This window comes from Rattus norvegicus, chromosome 9, assembly GCF_021556685.1.
Source record: "Rattus norvegicus strain SHRSP/BbbUtx chromosome 9, alternate assembly SHRSP_T2T, whole genome shotgun sequence".
Classification (NCBI taxonomy): domain Eukaryota; kingdom Metazoa; phylum Chordata; class Mammalia; order Rodentia; family Muridae; genus Rattus; species Rattus norvegicus.
Genome location: NC_141542.1, coordinates 89,563,456 through 89,591,065, shown reverse-complemented (window position 1 = coordinate 89,591,065; position 27,610 = coordinate 89,563,456). Strand labels below are relative to the sequence as shown.

At 49.5% G+C, this 27,610-nt stretch overlaps 1 protein-coding gene across 1 annotated transcript; it reads right to left on the bottom strand.

Moving 5' to 3' along the window:
* Positions 1-245: 245 nt before the first annotated feature.
* On the bottom strand, positions 246-27,610 carry Igfbp2 (insulin-like growth factor binding protein 2). The gene is given in 4 exon segments (NM_013122.2): positions 246-719; positions 2,539-2,679; positions 3,366-3,589; positions 27,155-27,610. Coding segments are annotated over 4 exon segments (915 nt in total). The 5' UTR covers positions 27,540-27,610; the 3' UTR covers positions 246-554.

Below are 27,610 nucleotides of genomic sequence, written 5' to 3'. Positions count from 1 at the left end.
CCACGACCCATCTTCCTGCAGAGTCAGCTAGAGGTCCGGAGGCCAGGCTAGAAACCTTCCTTAGTACAGCAGAATCCTGGGTTCCACCACGCAGCCAGATCTGGGTGCAGAAGCATTTTTCTTGTCCCCATGTACGATGGGAAATAGTCACTTCCCCATATTAGGGACAAGGTAGACATGAGGCTCAGTAGGCCTCCAAGACTCTTTGCCGGGGACGCCCCCAAAGACTCAAATAAGACACACACTTTTTATTTTTCCTTCCTTTAATCTTAAGTAAAAGAGACACAGGGGTTCAAAAATAAAAATTTCTTTCCCCATTCCCAAGCCTGTACCCAGTATCCCCAGTGCCACCACCCTCTCTATTAGAAGCAGGAACGGAGGTACAGGTTAACTGCCACTGGGGGGCGCAGGGGGGCTTCTGAGCTCAGTGTTGGTCTCTTTCCAAATATAAATACATGTGTCAAAACTGGGAAATCCTCCACACCCATCACCCTGACACCCTCCATTTCTGCTGGTGTTTGGGGTGGGGAAGCCAGGCACCGACTGGCTGTGGTTTACTGCACCCTTTGGGCGTGAACCCCATCATTCTCCTGCTGCTCGTTGTAGAAGAGATGGCACTCGGGGTCTCCCCGGATGGTGGGAGCTCCCTGGATTGGCTTCCCGGTATTGGGGTTCACACACCAGCACTCCCCACGCTGTCCATTCAGAGACATCTTGCACTGAAAGGTAAGAGGAGCAAAACATGAAGAGTGGCACTAAGCCTCCTCACCCAGCCCAGGGCTGAATGCAGTTCCCAGGTGCTTGCTGGGTTTTACTGCACAGGGAGGAGCCTGTCCCAGCCATAAGTGAGCTTGTCAACACGCAGGCTCTTGTACAGGTGACCCTAAACTTCTGCCTGGCTAACAGGCAGCAGAAGAATGCTGTGCCCATCACCAAGGCTGTTGGAGACAAAGACCCAGAAATGACTCGGGTCCTGAGGGAGACCCAGCATAGACTTCCACCATGGTCTGAGATGAAAACCCTCACATCACAACTGACTGTGCCAGGCGCTATGAGAGCAAGATCTCCCAATCACCCACGGCATCATTTATAGTCACATAATACACAGTCGCTTTGTGTCCTAAGTACCCTTAATGTCCCCACTTGACAGCTGTGAAAACGAAGCAAAAACTGGTTAGGTGACTTGTAACTGTGTAGCCTTGGCTGTCCTGGCACTCCGTCTGTAGACCAAGCTGAACTCAGACTCACAGAGATCCACCTGCCTCTGCCTGCTAAGGTTAGAAGCACACACCGTGGCTTACAGTTTGCATTCCTAAGAAGCTCCCGAGTGTGTGGATACCAGTCTATGCTCTGCATCTTGGAACCAATTTAGCCATTGGCCAAGTAGCCACGTTACGCAGCTTGGACCTAAGGAGAGAGATAAAATCAAACTCCGGGTGTTGCCATCCAGGATCCCTGATCTCAAGCTGCAGTAGTGACTACATGAACGGGTGTAGTGGCTTATGAGATTCAGTACATCCGTGGTTCATTAGACATGACCTTATCTCTTCCGAGTCCCACCTGAAATAACTAGGGAAAGACAGACAGACAGCAAAGACAGACAGACCCTGGCATCATAGCAGGTGGGCTAGGTCCCTGCCTCATAAAGGAGGTGAGGAAGGCCCAAGAGAAGTACAGACTCGTACCCCAGCCCCTGGCTCCACATGTCCATTCTTTAAGTCAACCCTGACTGGCCATTAAAGTCACGCGGAGAATTCTGTAAAATTCCCCATATCCAAAAGATCCAAACCTCCCCTGTTAAAACCTGGCATCTAAATTTGCTGTAGCTCCCCAGAGCACCATGTGTGCTCTCATCTCTAAGGTGATTCCAAGAATACAGTTCATGGACCAGTAGCAATACATGGGAGAGGCTTAGAAATGCAAACTGTAAACCAGATGGTGGCGATGCACACTTTTAATCCCAGCACTTGGGAGGCAGAGGCAGGCAGAACTCTGTAAAGTAGAGACCAGCCTGATCTACACAGTGAGTTCTGGAACAGCCAGGGCAGGGAAGGGAAGGGAACAGAAGGGAAAGGAAGGGTAGGGAAGGAGAGAGAAGGGAAGAGAAGGGAGGAATGCAAACCGTATATTCCTACCAAACCCATTAAGTGACAACCTCCAGAGAAGGGCTCAGCTCTCACATAAAGCAGAGATGTACTGGTTTAAGTTTAAATCTGCTTCTATAACATTGAAACCTCTGGAAAAGCTGGGCTGCAAAGGCTCAAAACTATTTCTCTCAGTTCTCCAGGGCACTCTTCCTGACAGACACCAAGCACAGATAGAAGCTACCTGAGAGAGTCGTCAGACCTGACGCGCGACCGAGGCCGAGGAGGGAAGCCTCATGGGGCCGATGTGCCATCCTTCTGGTTACAGAAGCCTTCACCCAGGCTCAGCTATTAGCTCCCAAGGGTTACACAGGCAGGTGCAGCACAGACCAGGCACGGTGGGGCTCGGGGGTGAGGGAGGGACTCCTTAGCCCAGATTGGCTCCCACACTCACCTGTTTGAGGTTGTACAGGCCATGCTTGTCACAGTTGGGGATATGCAGGGAGTAGAGATGTTCCAGAGGACCCCGATCATCCGGAAGGCGCATGGTGGAGATGCGCTCCAGGACCTGGTCCAGCTCCTGCTGGCAAGGGGTCTGAAGAGACAAAAGGAACGCCTAGCATGAGAAAAAGGAGACCACAACACCAGTACTAGACAAGGCCTCAAACTGCCATATCCGTGGGGAAGAGACTCCCTCTGCACCAAACGGCTAGTGGGGCAGCATCAGTGGCAGCTAACCCCACTGTGCTCATCCCTCTAGAAAGTCACATGACTGTGAATGTCTACTGTTCTCTCCTAACTCTGACAACAGCCATCAGGAACCAAAGCAGGCTCTACCTCAAAGATTAGAATTTACATCTGGAGCCATGGCCCAATCCAATTCTGATTTTATTCCTGGAATCTAACTATACCTCAACTCAATTCAAATGCTGGCCCTGAAGTTACCCTAGCCAATGGCCCAAGCTCCATTCTCTTACAGTGAAACTGAGCTGAGGAAAAGCTCACCCCAGAGGAGGGGCAGGTTTCATTTGCACATCTGGGTTTTTCTCTGCCAGTGCCCCAAAATGTCAAAAAAGAAACATGAAGGTTTTAGGAGAAACATCAAGAAACCATGTTCAACCCATTTTAGTGCCCCGTAGACCAAAGGTCATCAAATATGTTCGATTCTGTTTGCTTGTTAGTAGCACGGCATATGGGACATAGTGTGATATTCTTTACTGGTGCGAGGCTCCCTTCCCACACCCTCCTCCCTCCTCCAGTCGACCCCAGCCCTCCACTGACCCTGGCAGGAGGTGGGCGCAGCTTCTTGGGCTCCTCCAGGCTGAGGTGTTTGGCACCTTTGCCCATCTGCCGGTGCTGCTCGTTGACCTTCTCCCGGAACACAGCCAGTTCCTTCATGCCTGACTTAGGGGGCTTCCGGCCAGCACTGCTGCCTCCCAACATGTTCATGGTTCCGTCCACATGGTTCTCCACCAGGCCTCCCTCCGAGTGGTCATCCTCACTGTCTACAGAGAGAAGAGGAGACACTCCAGATTCAGCTTCCCAGAACCCTCCTTGAGGAGGGTGGCAGCTATAAAAAAGGAGGCTAATAGCTAAAAAGTGTGACAACCGTGTGCTGGGTGCCCACACTCCACAACTTAGCTGGGCGTCTCCTAACTCTGTAGATGGCATCATGGGTTGGATGTAAAAAGCTCTGACAGACTTGTATGCTTGAACTCCTGCTCCCTCCCTGAGTGGTGGCACTGTTCAGGAAGGCTGTGGAGCCCGGCTGGCAGCGGGCAGTTGCTGCAGGTGGAACTTTAAGGGGCCTGGTCCACCCTGCATCCAGATCCCAGTCCGTTTTCTGGTTGAGACTGTGCTATGACAAGGGTCCACCACCCATGGGCACTGCACTGCCTCCCTCTTGATGGTGGATGAAGTCCTGAAACTATCCCTCCCCCCAATGAAAGCATCCTCCCCTGAAGCTTCCGAGGGACATCTGAGCACAGTGACAAACAGACGGGGGCTCCACTCGAATCCCCTTATCTTTCACATGAGGAGAAACTGATGCTCACAGAAGCCAGTCACTTGAGTAAGATTACATCCCTGTCAAGTGATGGATCAGGTGTTGAGCTAAAGCTGTGTGACTGCAGAGCAATGGGAGGATCCAAATTCAGTTCTCCCCTCACCCTCCATGCTGCTGACATAAGCATGGAAGGATGAAGACAGTGACAAGGCCCTCGGCAGGGAACGGAAGTAGGCCATGCCTGGATCCATCAGAAAACACCACGCTCCCCCACAACTAATCCCAAGTTTAAGCTCCTCATGTATGGTCTGATCATGGCAGACTAGTTGAGGTTTTGAAAACTACTACCACAAGATCCCTGGGCTGCGGCATGGCTGGTAAGGGACTACAAGGTGGACAAGCCACCTGCCAGTGAGAGTCAGTCTCTAGCCACTTCACTTGCTCATCCCTCCCTGACGAAAATGTCTGTCTTTTGCTCTTAGGCTGCTACAGCACTAACCACACTGTCTTTTACTGTGTTGAAGTCTACCTGTGTGTTGCAACCCACCCCACTGAAAGGCTCCAATACAGAAACTGTGTATGGCTTCTTTAACCCTCACCGAGCATGAAACCTAATCAAGCTATCTACTAAAGAACGGCCATCCAAAGGGGCTGGAGAGATGGCTCAGTGGTTAAGAGCACTGACTGCTCTTCTAGAGGCCCTGAGTTCAATTCCCAGAGACTGCATGGTGGCTCACAGCCATCTGTAATGGAGTCCTGTAATGGAGTGTGTAATGGACTCCCTTTTCTGCTGTGTCTTAAGACAATGAGAGTGCACAGTGTATACACATAAAACAAATAAATATTAAAAAAAAAAAGAATGCCATTCAGTCTCTTGAGGCTGTCTTAGAACCTACTGTGTGCAGCGGACTCTAAAAGCAGCCCTAATTTCCAGTCTCCGCCTGGCTGACTCATTCCTCTCCAGGGTAAGGTGACAGATTGGGAATTGTATGGTCAGTCTGTGACCAGGGGGACAAGTCCCAGCATGTTCTAAAAGTCATGGCGCCTTAGCCCCACCCAGAGCCACAAGCCCACAAAGTCCTAATAAAAAAACTAGGTGAAGTCGGGCGACGCTGACACACGTCTTTAATCCAAGCACTTGAGAGGCGGAGGCAGGTGGATCTCTGTGAGTTAGAGACCAGCCTGGTCTACAGAGTGAGTTCCAGGACAGCCAGGGCTACACAGCAAAATCCTGTCTCAAAAACAAAGCAAAAAAACAAAAACAAAAAACAAAAAACTAGGTGACTGCACAGAGGGGTTTTTCAACAAATTCTGCATCAGCTTCTAATGCTCATTCAAAAACTTTACAGTCCCTATCCCCAAATGGGATAACTCTTAGTAGAAATGACTCAAGGCACATAGTTCCCAGTGGACCCCTCAGAATTCACAGTACAGAGGGCACCGCTAGTCCACCTCCTAGGCAATACTACAAACTGGAAAGAACAGGCAGGAACTACAAAAGGTAGGGTGTATTGTCCTGTCTACGTTGTTAGAAACTAGGTGTTCAGCTAAGGGAGGAGTCAGCTCTTTCACTCCAGGTACTGAGAACTGGGTACCAGTGTCAACAGCTGCCCCTGCGGCTGCTGAGGTGTCTGTCCTAGCATCCAAAAGCCATCACAAAAGTTTGTCCTACACCTTCCTTCTCCCTCCCCTTCCCATCCCTCTGTGTCTGATGCCCGTCCTGCTCTCACTGGGCTCAGCGGCACTTAGAGAAACTGTACTCATGAACTGGGTGCTCAAACCTTGCTGCGTCACTTCCCCAGATGAGTGTCCCTGCACATCTTCTCTCTGAGTCTCTGCTTTCCTGTATGTAAATGGATGGCTATCTAACGGCTCACAGAACTGAGCGGAGTTTATTAGAGGTGAAGCAGTTAAATGATGACTTAGAACAGAGCTATCACGCCACTGTTGGCTGTCCCTGTAATGATGGGGCTGGACATTGTCCCCAGTTATCTGCTAACTCGCAGTTAAGAAGCAAAGGGAAATAAGATCCTGGGCATCCGAAGAGCCATCGCCATGTCCCCAAATTGAAAGGACCTGGCGTTTTTCACACCAACCCAGGGAGAACTACTGCACAAGAACCTTGCCAGTTCACCACACTCTTGCTTCAGTAAGCCTGCTTTCTGAATATCTGGTGTCCAGGGGACAAGGGCGATTTCTCAAGTGATAAAGCCATGTAAGCATGAGGACCTGAGTTCAGATCCCTAGGCCCCATAAGAAGCACACACAATAATGTGTGTCTATGACCCCAGCACCCGTGTGACAAGATGGGAGCGGGAGGCAGGAGAATCCTCAGAACTTATGGGTCAGCTAGTCTTGTTCATACCTCAAAGACTGATACCCAAGGTTGGTCTATGACACCCACAACCACACTGTGGCGCATGTCTGAACCCCATACATGAACACACACACACACACACACACACACACACACACACACCATTCATACGTACACATTAAAGGTTGGGGACAAAACCGGATGTCGTGTCACATCCCTATAATCCCCAAATAGAAGACAGAAACTCAGAAGTTGAAGGCCATCCTAGGCTATGTGTGAGTTCACGGTCAGCCTGGGGTACAGGCAATGCCATCTCTAGGGAGGTAGGGAGGTAGAAAATGAATGAATTAATCCTTGGGGTAGATCAAATAAGTGGCATGGCAAATAAGTCCACATCCACCGACAGCCCCTAAGGACATCCATGTTTTATTGCCCAAAGAACTATACTAAGTATGATGACCTTGGAACTTCCCAAAGGGGGTCAGGTATGCGGCATTAAAGACAAAAATCTGCCCAGAGCTATTAATGCTGAGCCATTTCTCTAAACTGCCTGAAACCTGAAAAATTATTTCTTCTAGAAAGGCTAACTCACCGTGGCTCCTGGGTAGCATGGACTTCACCATAACTTAAGTAAAATTAAACTCCACTCCAGTAGGCCTGGTATCAGGCACAGAGAAAGCTAATGCGTTCACCTCTGCATCAAAGCTGGAGGAGTCCTGTCCTACCTGGGTTCAGTCAGACCCAGGAACCAGACCCTCAAACTCCTCCCATATCCCCTTCTCTGATGCTGCTCTGGGAAGAGAGGAAACTCAAGGCCCCAGACATAGGTCGAGCTCCCCTATTCAGCTGCCTGCCCTGTTCCTTAGCGTATGGACACTGAGTCACCATATGAGCTACACATTCCCTCTGTAGTATCAGGGCCCTGCAGAGCCATCCTCTGGGACTGGTGGTACAGCCGGGAACCGCTGTAACCACAAACCCTTGCATTCTTAGATGGAAACAGAGTTTGAGGGCAAGAGACCTTAAGAAAAGCTCAGGGAAGTCAGAAATAAGCCAAACCTTAGCAAAGAAACCTGAGACCTCAAATGCTGACAGCACCCCCTAACCTCAAGCTAATCTTTGAAACATGACACTGTTTGGTCAGTCCTTACCCCAAGGGCCAGAAGCTCCCCACAGCCCAGTGCAAAAATGAGTAGGCCCCACACAGTGTAGATCAAATTGTCCCACAATAGCTAACTCCCCTGTACCTTGCTTCTACCCATAGCCACACTAGTTCACAGCTCCACGGAACACACGGAACAGCACAGGGTCTTCCCAGGGCATCCAGAGCACTCGGCTTGAAGATCTATGGTCTCCAAGCCTTCCTGGGCCCCTAAACAAACAGTAGCCAAAAAAGAATCCCTCAGCTTAGTCTTCAAGGTCAGTTCCACACTGAATGCTCAGAACACCCTCTGCCAACTCTGGAGCCGTGTCTGCAAAGGCACGGGCACTCTTGAATGACATGTACTTAGACCTGGAGCCTACACTCAGGGCTAACCTGTCCATTAGACACGGTGGACATAGGGTCTGTAAAGGGTTTTCGTTCACTTGAAGGTCAGAAGAAACAAATTTGGCCTTTTAAGTCAAGAAGTCTTAATATTTAACACTGACACACTTGCATTTACGAAACCAGATGTTATAATTTTACACTGCTTTTTTATGGGAGGGTGCACAAAGGTGGAAAAACCTAAGATTCAGGCAGTGTGCTGCGATCATTGATGGATTTCCCAGAAGACTGGGGTCACCTGGGCAGTTCTCTCCTGGGAGACTACGTGGCTTCCTGTCTGTCCTACGAGGTTCCCACCCTCCCCAAGGTGAAAGTCAGTCCGTCTATCCTCAGAGAAACCACCTGGATTCAAGGACAGGTTTCATTCTCTTCCGTTATTGATCTCACCACTACCAGCAAACATGCCAGTAAGACAGGGAAATTCACAGCCAGGGCCGGCTGACTTATGGGCTCCTTTTAAAGGCAGCGGGACATCCATTTCTTTCTCTGGAACAGGTTGCAGGACCCAGGTCAATATACATCGATAAATATACATCGATCATAAGGCAGGCACCCAGGACAGAATGAAATGCCGGCCAGGAAGAGAGCAAAAGGATGCTCGGCTGAAAGGAAGCCTTGTACCTTACTACTCACCCCCGATAAGGTGTCTGTCAAGGGTTCGACGCCAGGGTCTGACTGAATCTCCACTCCAGCTTCCCCACTCAGCTTTAAGGCCCTGAACAAATAAATCACTCGAGCTCTCTGTGCCTCGGATGCTCACCCGTAGAAGAGCCAATGGCATCCAGCTTCTGGATCCTGCTAGAAGGGTCCCCGAGAGCTGTTCATGGTGTGTATGGAATGAAACACAGTGGGAGCATCTGAATAGACTCACGGATGCTTCTATTTCTCCATGTCGGCCCCACCTCACCTGAATAAGCATCATCCCCCCACCCACATCCCACCCCATACATTTTCTTATAGCTACAGAGGCGATCTACAGGAAAACATTCCAAATGGAGAATTCCAGCTAGAGATGGAATTTTCCCTCAGAACGAAAATACCAAGCTGCATTCTTTTCTCCCTAAAGGAGTTAGATCCAGAATAGTATCTGTTAAGCGACTCCTTAGACGTGAGGCTAGGCAGGCTCTGTACAGAGGTCACTTCAGGAAACATTTCTTAATCACCTCCCCAAGAATTGGGTAGAAAAGGCTTCAGACTTCAAGGTAACCAGTAGGGACTTGCAAGGCCCCTGAAGGGACATTGAGACTCCTCGACACGGGTTGATAAGCATTAGCCGTTCTCCCCAGCATTGAGGAATGGATCAAGACGGGAAGTGTGGGATTTCACAATTCTATTAATATATAAGGTAAATTTTCCAAAGGAAGAGAGGGGGGCAATGGAACCAGAGCCCTGAATGGAGGGTCTGCAGCACATGGGGAAGCCCCTCCCTGACCTTGCAGTATTACCACAACATCATCTAGACACATGGAAACGAAAAGGGCAGCTCAGATCGAAGGGAATGGATGGCTTGCCCTGTTTTAGAACCCGCAAACCTGAGGCTCATGTCCACCTGGGTCTACAGGAGCAAACATCGTCGCCATCATCACAGGAGTTTCACAATCACCCAGGGCCCCATGCTGTCCTCTGAAGGAAACACCCTTATCAGCACGGCCAGGGAGCCCAGCAGGAGGCTGGCATCAGAAAAGGCCCACATGCCCACTTCATGCATTCAATTCAGACATTATCAGTTTCAAGGCTTAATTTAGACTTAATAAATGTCTCTCGGGTAAATAACCCTGTCTGATTGTAGCGCCAAGGACCTTATCCAGGGAATCAAAATCCCCATGTTCCACAGGACCCTGCATTCTGTCAGGGCCCTGGTTCTGCTCCCAGAGCTACACTTGAATGTCCATGATCTGTGGCTAAGCCTAAATAAAGCACTATTAGGAAAACCAACCCCAAGAGCCTAAAAGCAATGCGTCCACAGTCTGTTCTGAGTATTTGACACTGGTTCTTACCTAGGTATAGGAAGAAAATGAGCCCTTACGTCCAAGTCATCCCCATCTTCCTAGTAGACCAACAGGCATCCCCTGTCCTATTGATTACAAACAATATCTAAGTACTTCCTAGCCTTCCCTCATGATGATCTCAAACTGTGGGAGCCCGGGGCACCAGTGAGGTGAAGACTCACAGTCTCCAATGAGTGCTGGTTTTCTAGACCCAATTCAAGACCACAAGGACGAGTGCTGGGTGCTTTCCTAATTTTGCCCTGACTGGGCACAGACCTCACATGGCCACTGTCGTCAGTTTCTCCAAAACCGTGCCTAACCAGGACAGACTTTAGTACTCTTTCTCTTCTTCCTCCTCATATAACTTCTCTACTAATATCCATGACAACAGACAATTAATTCTCGAACTCAAGTGGGTAAAGTATCCCAAGAGCCGATTAAGTTCCAGAATCAAGGTATTATTCTTCCATTGTTTTAGCCAGACCCTTTAATTCTGATCTCTTAAGCCTAGACAGTGGGAATCATGGGTGATTTTTAAACATCGTATTGTTTTATTACTATCCTCATTCAGATTTTCATTACCAAAAATTGGGGGGGGGGGGTCAAGCTTTATACAAAATGGATGATCTTTTTCTTGAATGTGCAATGTAAGGTTATCTGCTGTGTAGGGGAAAGGGAAGAGTAGCTAATATCTAATAAGACCAATTAGAAGACTTCCTCAATATTCTCTGCTGTGATGTCTCCATTTTGAGTTTTAAGGTTTTATTATTTAAGTACATCGGGGGGTTTTTTTGTCTTTTTTTTTTTTTTTTTTTTTTTTTTGCCTGCATGTATGTCAGGACAGCATGTGCATTCAGTTTCTGCAGAGGCCAGGTGAGGATTTCAGATCCCCTAGAACTGGAGTCACAGACTGTTCTGAGCCACAATGTGAGTGCTTGGAATCAAACCTCGTTAAGGGCAGCAAGTGCTCTTAAGCACTGGGCCATCTCTCCAGGCCCCTCAGTCGGACATGTGAAGTCTAGGTTTTGTTTTCTCTCAACTTTTGCATTGCTGGGACTGCACCCAGACCTGCCTTCTTAAATTTGATTACCCATCTCAACTGTTTCCTAGTGCATGCTGTACGAAGAGAGACAGAAGAGAGAAAGAAGAGAGAAAGAGGGCCCTATTTGTTTAGTTATATTTTTAAGACCCTTACATGGAAGCTTAAAGTAGATGACTTTGTATTGTTTTTCTTTTGTGCTTCTGGGGAGAGGGCCCTGAACCTTGCACACACTAACTGCATGCTCTACCATGGAACTACATGTCTAGACTGGTTATTTAAATCCTATAGGTAGCTAAAGAACAAAGGTCTCTGCTGCTTAACAGGAGTCTCTGGAGAAGACAGAACTTGCCTAGATACATTTTATGCAGAGAGGGAAGGAAGGGGAGGGAGGAAGACAGAGAGAGGGGGGCACAGAGGTTCCCAGAATATAGGGGCAAATGCCCAAAACACAAAGGAAACATTGCATTGGTGAAAATTTGAAGCCACTCCCTTTGGATGGCTGATCACAACACCACACTAACCTACAAGGTAAGTAGCTATTCCCCTAGTGCATGCGCAGGAAGTAAGCCAGAAGAGCGAAAGGGGGTCCTACTTGTTGGTTTAGTTAATATTTAACCTGAAGACCTTAGTCTTTTGAAGTAGCATTCTATTTCCCCCATCTCTTTTTTTCCCCAATAGGTCCAAGACAGCAGGGCAGCAGTGGCCTCTGGCTCTGGAATCCAGAACACAGGGCTGCCTGAATTCTGAACTCTGCAAAGTGTGCCTGAATTCCAAATGGTGTATGGTAGGCCTGAGTCCTTAACACAGTAGAGGGCTGTTTGTCATGGGATAAGCTGGCCCCAGAACATAGTCCAGTTTAGTTACTGAGTGACCCCCTTCGGTTGGTAAGTCCACCCACCTATTTTCTTGCTAACACCCAGTTTCTGCCCTAACTCCCATTCTTTATCACCCTCTGCTCCCAGAAAAGAGCCCAGCCAAGTAATGCCTCGCATCTCTCAGACACTGCCACCACCACTGCCACGTTCTAGAAGAATGTCCCCTTGTCCAGCAAGCCAGTTCCTCCACCATAGATAGCCCTCCTCTCAGAATCATGATTGGAGAAGGAAATGTCAGTGTCCCTAGACCCACCAGCCTCAGGGGCCATCCCAGAGCTACTGTCTTGCCCAGCTGAGCATTAAAGAATTCAGAAAACACAGTCACGTGGAAAGCTGAGGCAGCACATGCTATCCCTGCACGGGACAGCAATCACACAAGGAGAAGGGCAGTGACCGCCTGGCCGAGGCATGCCCTCCATCCCTCCACTCTTGCAGCATAGGCCCTTGAGCTCCAAAGCCTGACTCCGTCCTTGTATGAATGGAGCAAGCAGTGCTGCCTTTGAAGTCAGAGGACCAAGGTTCTGACCCTGAATTTGCTTCCCCTGGTGCTGTGAGGGAGGCCAGGCTGGGTGTCGAGCAGGATTTGGCCTGAGTGTGGGGGCTCATCTGTAAGTTGTGGAGTTCGGCTAAGTCACCGTTTCCAAATGAAACTACACACAAAGGACCATCGGAAGTCTCTAAGAATAGCCCTGGACCCAAGCCCTGGAGATCCAGAGACAAGCCTGGGCTACCAAGGAACCTGTATTTTAAACAAGAGTCTGCAAGCACTAGCACCCCTGAGGTCCCATCTTGCTGTGGTTCTTCTGCAGGTTACCCCGAATGACTCACTTGGTAGAGAGAGAAAGAAATCTCTTCCATTGGAACAAGAGAACCTCGGATTAATACTCAGCAAAGTGTCAGCCTTAAGCTTTGTGCCCATTGGCTCCAGGGTTTTTAGAGACACTTATGAATGCTTGCACACATGCGTCCTCGGCCTGGCACCACGGGGACCTCTAACGCATGCCCTTACACTGCTGCCTCATCGAAGGCTCCCCCTGAGTGAGCACGGCCTCTCTGGAGCCTCCCTGCCTGTGCTCACTCAAAAAAAAGGGCTGCTTTATAAACACCAGGTTCATTCCTGGAATCGCAAAGACCTGCCGCGGGTCAGGGCTGAGGCAGACAGTTTGAGCAAACAAAAACATGCTCAAATTCAGCCCAGGTCCTCTGGGATTCTGCAAGCCCAGTTGTCCTTGAAGAGCCAGAGAAACGGATATCAAGATGGCAAACAGCACTATCGGTTTTCACTTCTTCCCATGAGGCCTAAATATTTCTCCTCCAGCTCACTCCCGTCATCCGGGAAGCTGGCAAAGTGACTTAGTGGCCAAACGCCCAAGTGAAGAGTTGGGCTAGAAGCTACAGGGACAAAATACAGTATTCCTCAAACTCTTTTTGTACATAAAGTATATGTATAAAAAAAATTCTTTCCAACTATCTATAGTTGGTGCTGCAATTGGCAAATGACACAAAATCAATAAGGTGGTATAATGGGGTGACACACGGTGACCATAAAGACAAGCACTCACCTGTTTGTCAGCACAGATTCAAAAGTCTAATTTTGACAGGGAAATTAAATTTACTATTTTTCTGTCCCTGTTCCTATTTGTCTGTCTGTCTCTGTCTCTCCCTTTCCCGCTTTGTTTTTCAAGACAGGGTCTCTTTGTGTAGCCCTTGTTGTCCTGAAATGCAATCTGCAGACCAGGGTGGCCTCGAACTCAAGAGATCCACCTGCTTCTGCCTCCCAGGTTCTGGGATTAAAGGTGTGAACCAATGGGGCAAGATTTCCCAGCTTACTTTAGAGGACCTGGAACAATATTGATCATCCATCATACACACATCTGCACGCAATGCAAAAATATGAAACTAGCCATTCATCATATGTGTGCAATTCTCTATAGATTAAAAAAGGTACTATTTAAATATTACATGCTCATAGACTTAGCATCCACATTTCTGGGTGGTAGACTGCTATTTTTGTTTCTTATTATTTCTAGACTTTTCTTTTTAAAAAACAGAAAGTCATTTCTCTGGGCCAGGGGTGTATGTAGCCCTGTGGTAGAAGGGCTTGCTTAGCATATACAAGGTCCTAAGTTCCATCCCCTGCACTGCAAAAATAAAAATATATTAAGATACTTCACCCTCTGTGCTGGCCAGCTTTACATCAACTCGACACAAGTAGAGTCAGCTAAGAGCGAGTCTCAATGGAGAAAATGCCTCCCTAAAATCAACTGGTAGGAAGGCCGGGAGAGCATTTCTTAACTAGTGATTGATATGGGAGGACCCTGCCTATTGTGAGTGGGGATTACCTCTGGGCTAATGATTCTGGGTTCTGTAAGAAAGCAGGCTGAGCAAGCCTTGCAATCTAAGCCAGTAGGCAGCACTCCTCCATGGCCTCTGCCTCGGCTCCTGCCTCCAGGTTCCCGCCCTGTTTGAGTTCCTGCCTCCCCTCAATGGACTGTGTGATTCAGGGATATATCTTTTTAGTATATCCCTTTGCTCCCCAAGCTGCTTTTTGGTCACAGTGTTTCGTGACATCGATGTAACCCTAAGACAACCACGATCCGCCCTTCACCTATCTTGTCAAACAGAGATGAATAAACTTGGAGAGCCCTCGAGCATGACAGACTAGACAAGGCCCTACCAGTGACATGCAACATCAAGACGACTTTCACCGGCTGATGCAATGTGCTCCGTACGGCTTGCCCATCAAAAGGTCTCAACGTGGAGCCCTCGTCATTTATTTCTCTGTGACATACAAAAGTGGAAAGTGAGTCAAGGAAAGATCCAGAAACAGTGGCAGACAGACAGTCGATGATTTAAGAAAGACAAAATGAAGGAGACGGCTCGGCCCAGAGAACAGGACGTCAAGCATACCATGGTGCAGTGCAGATCATCGGTGGTTCAGGGACTCAGCTGACTCGGGATAGAAATGTCCAAGGGGCAGTAAGGGGACAGCTGTTCTGCGTCCCCACAAACAAGCAAGGAGAGAGGAGAGATCCAGACAACGACCTAACTTGGGATTTCACAAGAATAAAAATAAGTGACAAACAGCAGGTAGGAAAAAATAAAAAGTGGAAAGTCACACATCGCTTCTAGGAGGGGCCTTTGAAAGGGTAAGGAGGAGGGGGCGTGGCTACCGAGGGTGCAGGGACACTTGACTTTGAAATAACAAAAGGCACCACTGGATAAAACGTCCTGGAAATTCGGCTCTACTCTCTGGGCTCTGTCTTTGAACGCTTCCTCCCGGGTTGGTGGCACTCTTTAGGAGGTCTGGTCTTCCTAGAGAAAAACGTTATTGGAGTGGGACCTTGAGAGTAAAGACTCTGATCACGCCGAGTTTCTCTGCTTCATGCTTGTAGTTCCAAATGCGATTCTCAGCTTACAACTCGGCTGCCCTGCCTGCCTCTTCTCTGCCATGGGGACTCTGGTCAGTCTGGTCAGTTCCACCACAGCTTCAGGAAAGGAACTCCTACGAGGACTCCCACGAGCTGAACTCCGACTTGGCTCATACACATGAAATCAATGAGTGTAATTAAAACAAACAAAAATCCCTGAGTCTGTGGCTTAACTCCTCCTCTGAAGCACGGAAGCCCCTTAAGGACACTAGCTTAGCCTTGACTTCCACGAAGAAGTATCCCTCATAAAGTGTCCTTTATAAAAAGGGACCACCATGGGAGGAGAGCCAGAGAGGGGAACAGCAGGATACAGCTGATCTGAAGGAGAAATGGCGGAAACGGGAGTCTCTGATTAAGGAGGGGGAGAGAAGTGAATCCAGATGAAGGTGGGTAAAATGGCAGGAAGGGTATGTGGAAAAGTCATAAGGAATCACGCTATTAACTATCGACCTAAAAATACCTGTAACACGCGGAAGCAGGTCTATGAATATACAAACATAGTTTAAGTGAAATTCTACATCTGGGCTGGTCTGGAAGGAGGAAAAAACCTCATGAGGCTTCAAACCTGAACCAAGAACCCAGGCAACCAAGGAGTGCTGAGAACAGGAGAAACAATCTTCCCCAGGGAAGAGCGCACCATCTGGCCACCCGATACCAAACGGTCAGCCCTGAACATTCTATAGTCTGAACAGGTTATATTTATATGTTTAAGAATGTACACTGGCTGGAGAGATGGCTCAGTGGTTAAGAGCAGTGACTGCTCTTCCGGAGGTCCTGAGATCAATTCCCATCAACCACATGGTGGCTCACAACCTCTGGAATGGAGATATGATGCCCTGGTGCGTCTGAAGACAGCTACAGTGTATTTTTATATAATAAATAAATCTTTAAAAAAAGAATGTACATATATCCATGTGTGCCTATATGTATGCATGTGTGTGTGTGTGTGTGTGTGTGTGTGTGTGTGTGTGTATGTCGTAACAATTAAAAGCAAGAGGCAATGAATTTGAAAGAGAGCAGCAGCAAGGGTGGTGCTGGCATGTGCATGGCATGTGCTCCCCCCGTGGCTCACACATGAACCCCTCATGGCCTGCCCTAGTGCCCCTCCCTCATGTACTGTTTTTTTGTGAACCCCCCACCCATCATCATCCAGGCCCCACAGCAGCAAGAGTGGTTAGGGAGAAAAGAAAACCAGCGAGCAATAAAGGCACGCGGCAGGAGGAACGTGTGCTTCTACCAGGGCCTACACCTCCAAGCCACAGCCCCAGACTGGATTCTGAGGATGTGATCTCTCAGTCCCGGGCCAAGAAAACGATACCCACTGACCTTTCCAGCCACTCCTCCACCACCTTCCCTCCTGCCGCGCTCCTGTCTCCGGAACACCACTCCCATACTCCACACTGACACACTGAACCCAGAGGAAGAAAAAAGAACTGTAAACCTGTGAGGATGCGTGGGCTTGCCAGCCACACTCTCAGACCAGCACGCAAGTGTCCTGAATATAAATAAGTGTCTTTAAATAGGTCACCGTGCATCTCTCTGGCTTCCACTTTAAAGTCCACTGATTTGTGACTGATCGAATGTTACATCCCATCCCATCGCTGTCCCTGACTGCGCTCTCTTGGTTTAAGGGGCAGCAAGCCAAACTAGAGACAAAGGGTCTGGGCCGGTGAGATGGCTCAGTGGGTAAAGGTACTTGCTGGGTAACCATGGTATCTTGAATTTGACCCCCAGAGTCCACATAAAGTAGGAGAGAAACAACTCCACAAAGTTGTTCTCTGGGCTCCACATGTGCTCCTTGGCATATACAAACTCCCCAGACAGACACCCCAAAATAATAATAACAATAATAATAACAACAACAACAACAATATTTTAGAAAGAATCCTCATTATTTCTGGCATATAAATGGGCCACCAAGCCATCAAAAGAAACATAGGGAAGATTTCAATGGCCATGACGACCCACAGGAAACCCTCAGACTCACAGCTCTGGAGTCACTGAAAGCTTTACCAACCAAAGGGGAGTTATGCAAGTAACTACATCCTTGACAGAACTGCCTTTTTAACTTGTGTGTATAGAGGTGTGTGAGTGTGTGAGTGTGTGAGAGTGTGTGTGTGAGTGTGTGTGTATGTACGAGCGTGCGTGCCAGTCACCCTACCCTATCTTGTTTCTTTGACACAGATTCCTTCACTGGACCTGAAGCTTGGTGGGTTTCAACTAGGCTCGCTGACCAACAAGCCCACAGTGGGTGACCTTGTCTTTGTTCCTTCCCCTCCATTATAAGCACTTGTGGCTTCTTTGAACTCAATTATATATATATATATATATATATATATATATATATATGCACGTGGGTGTTGGGGATCCAAACTCAAGACCCCATAGCTAGTGGCTCTTACCTACTGAGCCAGCTCCCCAGCCCCCACCCTTCCCTCATCAGAATCCTTACGATGACCGATCAATCAGAATTCATCTAAACAGGCACTGGCTCCCTTAGCTCCCTCCTGCTCTCTGCTGAGACTCGGAAGAGATCAGAGTGTGGATAACATCGTTTGGTTATTTGAGTTTCTGTGCTAAGTCCTTTGTACACATAACTCCATTTACTGCAGTCACAAGAGGTTGGTGATTTCTTACCCCCCTATCACATTCAATAAGAGCCCTGGAGTTTGACAGCCAGCCGAAGAAAGACACCTTATCAGAGGCAGGGCCCAAACCAAACCCAGGTCGCTCGGCTACAAAGCTCTTAGCTCCTCAGAATGCCTTCTGATCATTAGATCACTTAAGGAAGGGTGACCAAGACATTTCAATCCCCAAGGAAGTGGGTTACCAGTTAATATGCAAGGTGGTCCCACCCAACCACAAAAGCCTTTCTAACCCAGTGAACCCAACCCACCCACTTGACCCCTTTAGCCTGCCGGCACAGCTCCCACCACTGTTGGTATAAAACTAGTCAGCGGTATCAGTTACAGGAGAAGATCCCAGGACACAAGGGAACTGCTATTCTGGGTCTTTTCTTGGCCTCGGGCAATTCGGAAAGCAAGTTCATCATCCAGAGGAGACTGGGCATCTCCGTCCAGAAGTAAAGACAATAGTCCCAAAGGAAACTTCCTGGGGAGTCGAATAAAGGAACATTTTTGAGAAGTTATGCCTCAATTACTGCCACACAGGAAAAAAAAAAAGAACTTTTCCAAGAAGCAGTACGTACCCCACTGCTTTTGTGCATTCGGGAACTCGGGTGAAACGGAGCACGGGAACGAGGATCTGGGGCCACGGGTTAGCCTTGGCGCTTGGCCCAGAATGCAGCCTTCATTTCTTCCTTTGACTCTGAGCTGCGAGGTAGGAAATGTCTGCAGCAAGGCATTTCCAACCGTCACAGATTTATCGTCCGCCCGTTGGGATAGTACCTTGGCTTACAGCTACCAACTTTCTCCCACCACAGTCTAACTTACACCCTGTCAGTTGGAAGCCACCCCCCCCCCATCTTTCCAAGCCATGGGGATGAACACCCTAAGTCCTCTAGACTTCCAAGCTCTGACAACCTGCCAGGGCCTTCAGTCCCCGGCCCTCTTCCCTCCTCGGCATCCTGGCTGTTTAATTTGAATGAACACAAGCTAACACACCTAAGCCATCTACTAATTAGAAACCTCCTCGGGCTTCGCTCCCAGCCAATTCCACCAGGGTCTGTGGGCTAATTCCTCTGCCCAGCACCTGGAGGTGTGCCAGCCCCTGTCCCCTTCCCCTCAATCTTCACTTCTGCCCTGCTTCCCAATGGCCAGGAAGGGATATGGGGCAGACAGCCAGAAGGGCTTCCAACTGCCTACCCTCGGCAAAAGAAAGAGAGAGAGAGAGAGAGAGAGAGAGAGAGAGAGAGAGAGAGAGAGAGAATGAATGAGAATTCCAGACTGTAGTGGACTGTACTCCTCTCAGGGAAAGCCAGTTTTCTGAGCAAGGTCTCCCTCTGAGTACTGACTGACACCCAAGCTGAGCCAGCCCAGATCTTCCTTGGCTTTATTGTTAAGGAACAGAAGGGGAGGGGCTAGGAGCCGAGGAGGATGAGATGGGGGATGGGAAGTGCCCCCTTCTCCCCTCAGTCTGTTCCTTATGGGAGGGGTGGCTCCAGAGACTTTCCCTGGGCTCACAATTCAAATCAACGAAGGGTTTTTCTCCTCCATCTCTCAGGATCTAATCCACCATTCCAGATTCCTCAACGACCCTGAAAACTGACAAGCAGCAGCCCCTCTCAGCAGTGAGGTCAGCTCTGAAGACCACGGAGCAAGAAGACATCAGTTTGGACAGAAGATCCAAACTCTTTTGCCAGGATCACCCTCAAACTCCAGGCACGCTAGGCTCAGAGACACCACTGACCTGAAAATCCCTCTTTTCCTGAAACAAAAAGGCAGAACCACGGAGGTCTTCACTGGGTTTGACCACTGCATGCCCATGGACACACCGTGCGTGCTAAGTAATGCAGCAGCTGTGTTAATGCACGCCTACTGTTCTGAAGCCTATGTCCAGCCAGCTTCCTTTGAGGAAGACCTACAGAGAAAGGGCAACCCAGCACAACCGCCTTGCCCCAGGAACACCTCAGCAACTCTCCAGCCCTCCAGGCTCTGACAGGCCTAGGTTCCAGGCCGGCTGGCCAGGTGGAGGCGGTACTAGCCCTCGGTTAGCTAAGTGAGCATAAAGGTTGCCACAAGCACCTAAGCGTCCAAGCTCCAGGGTCATCTCTGTCCCTCTGGCTTTCACTCTGGGCACCGTCAAGTGTGAGCTACAGCCCTGAACGGTCAGTCCCAGAAAGTTGGATACGAGCCCCAAAAAGCACTCAAAATGCCTAACTCACCCATAAGAAATGCAAACCATTTCTTCTTGGCTGCTTTTATATCGCTAATGCGATATAAATCCATTTGAAATCCATTTAGCGGTAAAACCATTTTATATCGCTAATGCACAGTTTAAGGACTAAGCCCAATGAATATAGGTCAGACAGATGGACTTATTCCCTTCATAGGTGAAGACGTAGAAATCACGTAACATCACCACCAGACCAAGTACTGAGCATTACTGTACTATCTGCTTTTACTGTTGTTCATTTCTTTCTTTTGTTTTGTGCGATCACTAATCTGATTGGTCAACTCAGGGAGCTCTAGAATCAAATGAGAGATGATGTGCTTCTAGGCATACCTGAGGGGATTATCTCAAGCAACTTCAAGATGGAACAAACCTGCCCACTGTGGGTGGCACCATCCCGTGGGCTGGGATCCTTCACTGTGTAGCAGGAGAAAGTGAGCAGAGAGGAAAAGCATTCATCCCTCTGTGCTTCCTGAATGTGGCTATGTTTACTCCTACTGCATGGCTTCCCCTCCATCATTGACTGCATCCTTATGCTGAGGGCCAAAATAAACTCTGCCTTCCTTCAGTTGCTTTTGTCAAGGAATTTCATCGCAACAATTAGAAAATTAAAACATTTTGAGACCTTAAATCCATGACAAACCTCCTACTGCAGCTTCCCTAAGATCGTAAGCATGAACTACGTCTATCTGCATTATCTACTTTGACACAGACCCATGCAAGTGTAACCCAGCAGAGTCATGAGCGCCACCAATTTCTGTTTTACATACACATAAGGAGACCGAGGTTCGAGGAGACTAAACCTCTTACATCTGGATATACAGCTGACATGTGAGATTGGAACCTACAGAAATGAGTGGTCTGCCTGTCTTATCTAGTCTGGCCTTCACTTTAAGGGCCAGACCAAAGAGCAAAAATGAGATTTGTCAGGGTTAAGTCAGATAATATGTTTGACAACTTATTGTGGGTAAGTTCCCATGGTCACCTGTGACTTCCCATGGTCACAACTAGTCTAAGATACATACACACCCTGAAGGAAATAAAAAATTACCCCTACTTTACCAAACCTGTTTTCTGAGAAAGGCTCCTGCACACCACAAGGTTAGTCTTATGGTTTTGATTTTGATTTGGGGGTACTGGAATTCCCAACGAAGGCCAGTCTGTCCTCTAAGACTTGATACACCCTGCCTCTGTCTCCTAAGTGTTGAGATTCCAGCTATGCACCATCAATCCCGGTCCCCACACACGGTTGTCTGCATTGGGACCCAGTTAGCTTGAAGGCAAAACCAGGCTACTCCCCCAACAGCTGCCGATCCACTCCTTTCTTCTCGGGGACCCCGTGAGCCTCTGGCTTCTCATCTTCCCACTCATCACATGTTTTTGAAGTGTCCTCTCCTCACTAAAGCTGGCAAGGGTGTACCATGTCGTACCTGTCACCTACACACAACAGTTATCCAGGAACAAAACCTCTGCCCCACAGGCTCAAAAGCCATTATTTCAATCCCGACCTGACCAGAGGGCTTCAGCAGTTAAAAGCCAGCAAAAATCTTAGCTCTTTAACATGGTGCCTCTACTGAGCCCACGTAGACACCTAAGATGGAAAGAAATACAAAAAGCTCTCTCCCCTAGGGGGGAAAACTGGAGCAAAGGAAGCACTTGTTTCAGAACAGGACAAGGACACAAGAGGGGCTGACCCATCTTCTGATGGCTGCCTGCCACCTCAGGAAGACGTCGGCCAGAGATAACAAAGAGAAGCAGAGGGGTCCGGAACATCTGCCAGCCAGATCTCTGGCTCCCTAGTGAAGCATATGGAACTCCCTCATCTTTGTCCATTTTAGCAAAAGCAGCACTGCTAGCCCCTCTCGAGCAGTGCCACGTCCCCTGTCCACGTTAGCTCCGTCTCTAAAGCCCAGCCCCCTCTCCTCTTCCCTGACCATCAACCCAGCTCTTTTCACCCCATATTGAATTCTGTTCAACACCCAAGCCTCCACTCACCTTCACAGCCTCCCTGATTGGAGCTGAAGAGGGCCGACCGATTACCAGGCTACTTTCTCTGAACACTGTGCACCTACTTACCATATGGTCAAGCATTGGCCAGGCCAGCAGTGCAAGAGGCACAGAAAGAGACAACCACATGGGCTGGAGAGATGGCTCAGCCGTTAAAGGCTAGGCTCACAACCAAAAATATAAGAGACAACCACATGTGTGCTGGGTGTGGGGGGATTTGGTCTAAAGAGACTTCAAGGACAAAGACAGAGAAGAGCTAGAAACAGGGAGGGCAAACACTGGGAAAGGTGGCAGAGCGCTGCATCATGAGACCCAAGCAAGGGGACTATAGGTTTCTGCCCTCCTTCTTTCCCCTTGGCAGTCCCATTCCACTAGCAGTGAGAGCTTTCAGAGCTTCCAATCAACTCCAATAGCAACTAGTCTGATGCTTTGAAGCAGAAGGACCATTCTGGGAACCAATCAGCTTATCTAATGGCGAGGCTTCTCAGGGTAAGCAATCAGATGGTCTGACACTGGGTGGATGGATGGACCCCCGCTTCCAAACACTCCAAGGCATTTATTAAAGATGTACTTATTTGTCTTATTATGAGTGTTCTATCTGGATGTGCATGCTAGGAGAGGTCATCAGATCCCATTATTTGCTGGGATTTGAACTCAGGAACCTCTGGAAGGGCAGTCAGTGCTCTAAACCACTGAGCCATCTCTTCAACCCATTACTACTACTACTACTACTACTACTACTACTACTACTACTACTACTACGACAAGGTGTGTGTGTGTGTGTGTGAGAGAGAGAGAGAGAGAGAGAGAGAGAGAGAGAGAGAGAGAGAGAGCGCTCGTGAAGAGGAGAGATACATAAGTGAGAGAGGAGAGATACATAAGTGTGTGCACACACCACTGCATGCCTCTAGAGGGAAATTTGAAAGAAATTGGTTCTCTCCTTCCACTTGTAGGTTCCAAGGACTGAGCTCAAGTCTTCAGGCTTGTTGCAGGGCAAGTGCTTTTATTTCAGATCCAAAGTGCCTACAGGGTTAATTTCCCTGAGTTGCCCCGCCCTCGGGAAAGGCTTTGCCTGAATAGTGCAGGACTTGGGCTGAGGGGAAAGGCAGGGTGAGCCTTCCAAGCATCTTCCTTTGGCTCACTAGCAAACTCAACATCCCAAGCTGAGTAAGAGCTGCCTCTCAAAAATCACAGCCAGTGGGTTCCTTCTCCCAACCCCAGCACCCGTTCTAACGAAGAGCATCCTTAGCCCTGGTTTGTTGAAGGATTTTTATTTATAATGTCTTTAGTATGATTGCACAAGTTTGGTTTCTGTTTGTTTGTTTGGGTGTTTATTTATTTGGGTTCTGGCTTTTTGGGGGGCATGAGGGGTGTGGAACAGAGTTTCACTGTGTAGCCCTGGCTCACTCTATAGACCAGGCTGGCCTCAAAACGCAGAGATCCCCTGCCTCTGCCTTGAGTGCTGGGATAAAGGCCACTATTGTCCAGTCAAGTTTCTCTTTTTTAAAAAAATTGTTATTATTGTGTATGGGAGGGTGGCCCACAGGCCATGGCACATGTGTGAAGTTCAGAGGACAAATTCATGGAGCAGGACCTCTCCTTCCACCTTCACATGGGTTCCGGGAATCAAGTTCAGGTTGCCACAGTAGACACCTTCACTACCCACTGAGCCATCTCAGTCAGCCCACAGGGTCATCCTCCTTCAAGCTTCCTTCTTTCAAGGAACTGGGTCACCGTCGACACACAAAAGAAGCTCTGCAGGAAACTTTTCAGACACTCCAAAAAGGTGAAAGGTAAAGGCTGTACAGGAACAAAGACTTGACCTTGAGGCTACTTCCGACCCTCGCCCCTGGGCTAGCGCAGGCAGTACCTCGGTCCCTCCACCGCTCTGACACTGAAGTCTTGGTGCACAGAGCCACACCCTACTCAGTTTACAAGCCAACCAACTCCAGGGGTCCCCCAGAAGTCCAGGAGCAGTAGCCCCCTACTTAGCATATGCCTCACCCTTCCAAGGCCCTCAGTGAAGGACTTAGCCAGACTGGTTCAAGTTCTGTCCGGAATCAGGGCCAGTTGGTGGTGCTAAGAAGGTGGTGCTAAGGATCCGCAGAGACAGTGGGTCCCACTCATTTCAGTCTATTTTACCATTTTGAACTCGGTATGCAAATTTATGCAAGACGAGATGCAAAGCAGCGCTCCGAGCCAGAAGTCCCGTTGCTTTCTCCCCCTTAGTCTTGAAGCCGAAGTGAACCACTGTAAATCAGGGCCTGCCTCTTCCCCCCCTCCTTCCCCCCCCCCCCGGCCTTTAGATCTGGGTCTCCCCACTCATCACCCATCAGAGAGCCAGCCCTTGTCAGCTCTGGGACTTTGACTGAACATTTCTATAACACCTTTATATGTGCTAAGGGCCAGAAGGCCACTTGGGCAGCCCCGCCCCTCAGTGTAATCCCCTGCATTGTATAAAACAGAAGGGGGGAATGGAGGGCAAGAGACTGGGGAGATGCTGACGAACCAGCCTAGCCTGAATTCTAAAAAGGGCTTAGCCTGGCCCAAGCCTACCCTCCCCCCTCAACTCCCTGACACCCCACCTCCCACCTCCAATTTTTTCCCCCAGTACTTCTGCCCACTCCCACATCCTCACAAAGCATGGACTCGTGACCACTCTCAGAGTTCCTTTTTCTTCCAGGCCTTGCCAGTCTGATTTCTGTTTCTATGAACCAAAAGGCCCAGCAGCCCATCACCCCTTGGGATGTAGGATCACCACCGGCCACTTCTACCCACTGATGTGTCCACCCCCACCCCCTGCCTTCCTGCCATCCCCAGGAAGCCAGCAATACAGTCCCCGAGTCCCTGGGAACAGAGACAAAAGAGCTAACAGCAAAGCCGGAACTGCTGGGAGGTGCTGCGTGGAAATAAGAGGGTACGCTTAAAATTCTCAAAAGCGACCTGCTCAAAGAAAAATGCTGGTGGGGGGAGGGTGGGGGGTTGGGCCTTCAGAGAAGGGAGGAGATGGGCAAAAGACATGCACGGCCTCCCTCATCGCTAAGATCTGTCTGGACCATGTATAATATCTCCCTCTTGCTACAGTCTCTAGAGAGTCCTTGTCCCAATCCCAAAATGTCTCTCCCACGATCCTAGAAGCCTCTGTCTTTGCCTCTCATCAAGACAACCTTGCAAAATCAGGCTCCGTCCCTGAAGACCCCTGTGACAGCCCTGCCATGCTGCTGATCCCTTAAGTGTACCTACTTAGTTTCCAGCTCCCACCCCCACCCCACCCCCTACCTTGGTTAATGTTCCAGACAGGAACACAAGAGAAAAATGTGGAAGGCATCTGGGCCTTGGGAGAAGGCTGAGGCAGCCAGCAGAACAGAGTCCCATACCATAACCAGGCAGAAAATCCAGAGTGACATTCTTTCCCTGAACTCACCCCATTGTCCCCTGGCTCCCCTAACACCCTCCTCAGCCCACCCCCATCCCTGCAGCCAGTAAGGAAAAGTGACCCAGGGAACCTGCCACATCTGTTGCCTGCAGAAGACTCCAACCTATTTAAGAGTTTTGGGAAACAGAAAGGCTGAACTTCAGCCTTAGAATGAAAGAAATGAAAGGCGGGGAGAAAAAAAAATATTAAAACCATGAGAGGAAAGCACACCATGGTTTAGTAAAATGGTCAAAATCCAGAGGATTCTGCAAGGCCTTGCATTACCCTGTTGAAGAAAATTCTTCTGGGGCCCCAAAGGTAAGAGGGAGGAGGGAGCATGAGGAGAGGACTTCTTTTTCTTTTTATTATTACTTAGAAACAGGAGGCACGGATTAATCCCAAGGCTGAGAGAGAAGAAACCCTGGGACTCCCCTCCGACGAATCCCCACCTCGATCTGTAGTCAAGGTCAAAAATGCCTCCAAGAACTACAAGACTTCAAACTTGACCTCTAACTCCACTGGGACGGGGACAATAGCAGAGCCAGGGAAAGAGAGGGGAGCACAAAGAAATCGAAAAGCAGGAAGGATTCTTGTACTTTTCTCTCTCTCTTGTTTTCTCTCTCCAGGCTACCCCCAGTCTGAGAACATGGTAAAAGCCTCCCTTTCAAACATTAGCGAATAGTGAATAAAATTCAGTGCTGTCCCCAAGACCAAATAAAACAATTACAGCTTTCTCCAGACCAAAGGGGAAGAAAAAAAAAGTGAGTTCCTCGCAGTCAGCTTGTGTCTCTTAACTTTTTTTTAAAAAAAAGAAAGAAAGGCTCCCTAACAAAGAACCCCACCTTTCCCACCCAGTGGGACAGGAAGAGTTCCCTAGATTTAGGAGGAAGTAGGGTATGATACACACCCACTTAAGAGTTGTACCTTCCCTGGCTCTCCAGCGGCTCCAGCATTCAGACCGGAGGCCCAGACGCTTAGCGGCACAGCCGGGGTGCCGGAATGCAGCTGGCCAACCGGCTTAAGTTACACAGATGGAGCCCGCTCCATTCTCCACGTGCATCCTTACCCTTCTCCTCACCTCCCAACGCCAGAAGGAAGGAGTCCCTCCGTTCGATCTTTTCTCACCCGAGGTCTGCGGCGTCACCTGCGCGCGGTGGCCAGCAGCATTCCCACCGGGGAACTTTCGACCGGCGGTCACTGACTCAAGTTTTGTATCAAAGGAGTTTCAAGTTCCTACAGGATCCTAAACCCCCACCCCACTCCCAACCCCCACAGCCCCTAGATCAGACCACTTTCCTCCCTGCTAAGTCCTATTAAGGAAGACCCACCCAGGTGACAAGGTGTCTTTCCTCTCCTCTTTTACCCCATCAAATCCCGCTTGCTCCACGCCCAGCCTCCCTCCCGGGTTTGCCTTTCGGGTTCCCGCTCTCAAGATTCTCCCTGGATCCGATCAAGGTCTGGGCTCTTTCTTGTCTACAACGGTCCCAGGGTCCGGTCGACTCTCTTTCCCCACGTGAGGATTGCCAGCCAGGAGACCCCGCTGAGCTACGAGTTTCTCCCAATCCCCGAACTAGTGCTCACAGTCCGCATTACCTGCAACCTGCTGTGGGGTGGCGCCCACGCGTCTCTTTTCACAGGTACCCGCGCCGGTGACCAGTGCCTTCAGGGGCAGCTCGGAGCCCGGGTTGGGGTAACAGCGTAACGTCTGGGCGCAGCGCGGGATGTAGACGCCGCAAGCTTCGCCCTCCTGTCGTGCGCACACGGAGCAGCAACCGCAGCCGGGCTCTCGCACCAGCTCGGCGCAGGGCGCGTCGGGTGGGGGTCCGCAGGCGGCCAGACGCTCGGGCGTGCAGGGTGGGCAGCGGAACAGCACCTCGGCGCGCACCCCAGGACCGCAACCGCCCGCGCCCAACAGCAGCAGCAAGAGCAGCGACGGCAGGAGCAGCGGCAGCGCGGGGCCGCCCAATCTCGGCAGCATGTTGGCTAGTGGGAAACCGTAGCGCGGCGAGCTAGCGGGCAGGTGGCACGGCCCTGGCGAGCGCGGGAGAC